At 46.6% G+C, this 1,690-nt stretch overlaps 1 protein-coding gene across 1 annotated transcript in view; it reads left to right on the top strand.

Annotated features, from left to right (window-relative positions):
• GRB10 (growth factor receptor bound protein 10) overlaps nucleotides 1-1,690 on the top strand; it is a gene marked incomplete at its 3' end in the record, with an annotated part of 76,430 nt that overhangs the window by 48,267 nt on the left and 26,473 nt on the right. The window contains exon 7 of the mRNA XM_015566792.1: nucleotides 1,046-1,129. Coding sequence (XP_015422278.1) covers nucleotides 1,046-1,129 — 84 coding nt within the window. The remainder of the gene's footprint in view (nucleotides 1-1,045; nucleotides 1,130-1,690) is intronic.

The raw sequence follows: 1,690 nt of genomic DNA, 5'->3' as shown, positions 1-1,690 counted from the left end.
CTTTTTTTAAAAAATATTTTTTTCTTTTCATGTTTAAATAATTTATTTACTGTTTGCTACTTGTGTGTTCATTTTAATACATAACACACATATCTGTCAGACATGAAAAACAGTGGTATATTTAAGAGGATTTAATGATTGACAATACTTTTTGAAATGCACTTTATGAATATAAATATTTCCAAAGCAAAAAGAGAAAATAATTGAATAAGTAGAGACAGTGAAATTCTGAGCAAAAAGTATGACTAGTTTTTGTTCTTCAATAAATGAATACAACCACTGTAAAAATATATGTGTGTATACGCAACACACACACTACAGAAACATTTCAAAGTGGAAAATATTTAATGCACTGCCCAAGTGCTACAATAACTGTCCTCCATAGACAGTCACATGCAAACACTATTGGGCTAATAAGCTAGAGCAAGTATTAATGAGCAGAACTCCTTTGCAAAAACATTTTAAAATGGAAATAACAAAACCGAAATCTACTTCTCATCTGACAGTGTCTGCTCCTTCCCCACAGCCCCCCGGTTTGTCTGCTTGGTCTTCATGCCCTGCCCCCTGAGTGTCCGCTTGGTCCCCACGGGCCTCCTGCAGCGGGGGAGGGCTGTCCTCTCTGCACCCCCCACCCTGGGTCTCTCGGCCGTTGTGATGTCCCTTAGCTTAGCTTTGGACAGTATTTGTGAACTGCTGTAAAGTCAACTCTCAGACATCATTGATGGAGGCGAAACTCACATCACATAGAAGGAAGCACTTTGAAGCTCACAGTTGAGGGACACTCAGTGCACTCCCCGCGTGTGCAGTGACCTCGCTCTGGCTGCAGGACATTTCCGTCCTCAGGAAGTCCTCCCCCGTCAGCGTGTCCCGTCCGCGCTCACAGCCCCGGCCACCGCCCCTCAACAGCCTTGCTGTGGGTTCACCTATTCTGGACATTCCACTCCGTGGAACCCTGTGACATGGGACCTTATGTATCCAGCCTTTTTCATTGAGGATAATGTTTTGTTTGTTTGTTTGTTTTTTAAGATTTTATTTTTAAATTCAGTTTTAGGTTCCTAGCAAAATTCAGAGGAAGATACAGAGATTTCCTGTACACTCCCCTCCCCCATCGTCAACATCCCCACCAGAGGTATTGTTAATATTTGTTATAATCGATGAATCTGCCTTAACACGTCATCATCACCCAAAGTCCCTCTTACCCGTTAGGGTTCCCTCCTGGTGGTGGACGTGCTGTGGGTTTGCACAGATGAATGGCAACATAAATCCATCTTTAAAATATCACACACAGTATTTTTACTGCCTTAAAACACATAGGACTTTTTAAATGCTCAGGAAAGCCTACTAAAGAGGAGGTTTTGTGAACAACTGGAGCGTTAGAACGTCAGCATCTCCTACTAGGCGTCAAAACAAAGTCACATTGTTGGGCCCCTGGTTCCAGGTCTGGGCAGGAAGGCGCTGAGGTGGGTGTGAGACGGCGGCCCAGGCAGAAGCTGTCACAGGGAGCGTGATACTTGTTAGCAGGAGACAAACCCGCTGGCAGGGAGCCGGGGTGGCGGCTGTCACGTCTTCCGGGCGCTGGGCTCCCTTGTGCCGTGGCAGCACGCACGTTGGACGTGGGCATCCCTGCCGGGCCCCGTGGCACGGCCGCCCGGGCCTGCAGGACCGGGGGAACCTGTGGAAGGGCTGCAGT

Source organism: Myotis davidii, unplaced genomic scaffold, assembly GCF_000327345.1.
Source record: "Myotis davidii unplaced genomic scaffold, ASM32734v1 scaffold472, whole genome shotgun sequence".
Classification (NCBI taxonomy): Eukaryota; Metazoa; Chordata; class Mammalia; order Chiroptera; family Vespertilionidae; genus Myotis; species Myotis davidii.
Note: the sequence above shows the minus strand (reverse complement) of the source record. Positions and strands in the feature narration are given on the sequence as shown.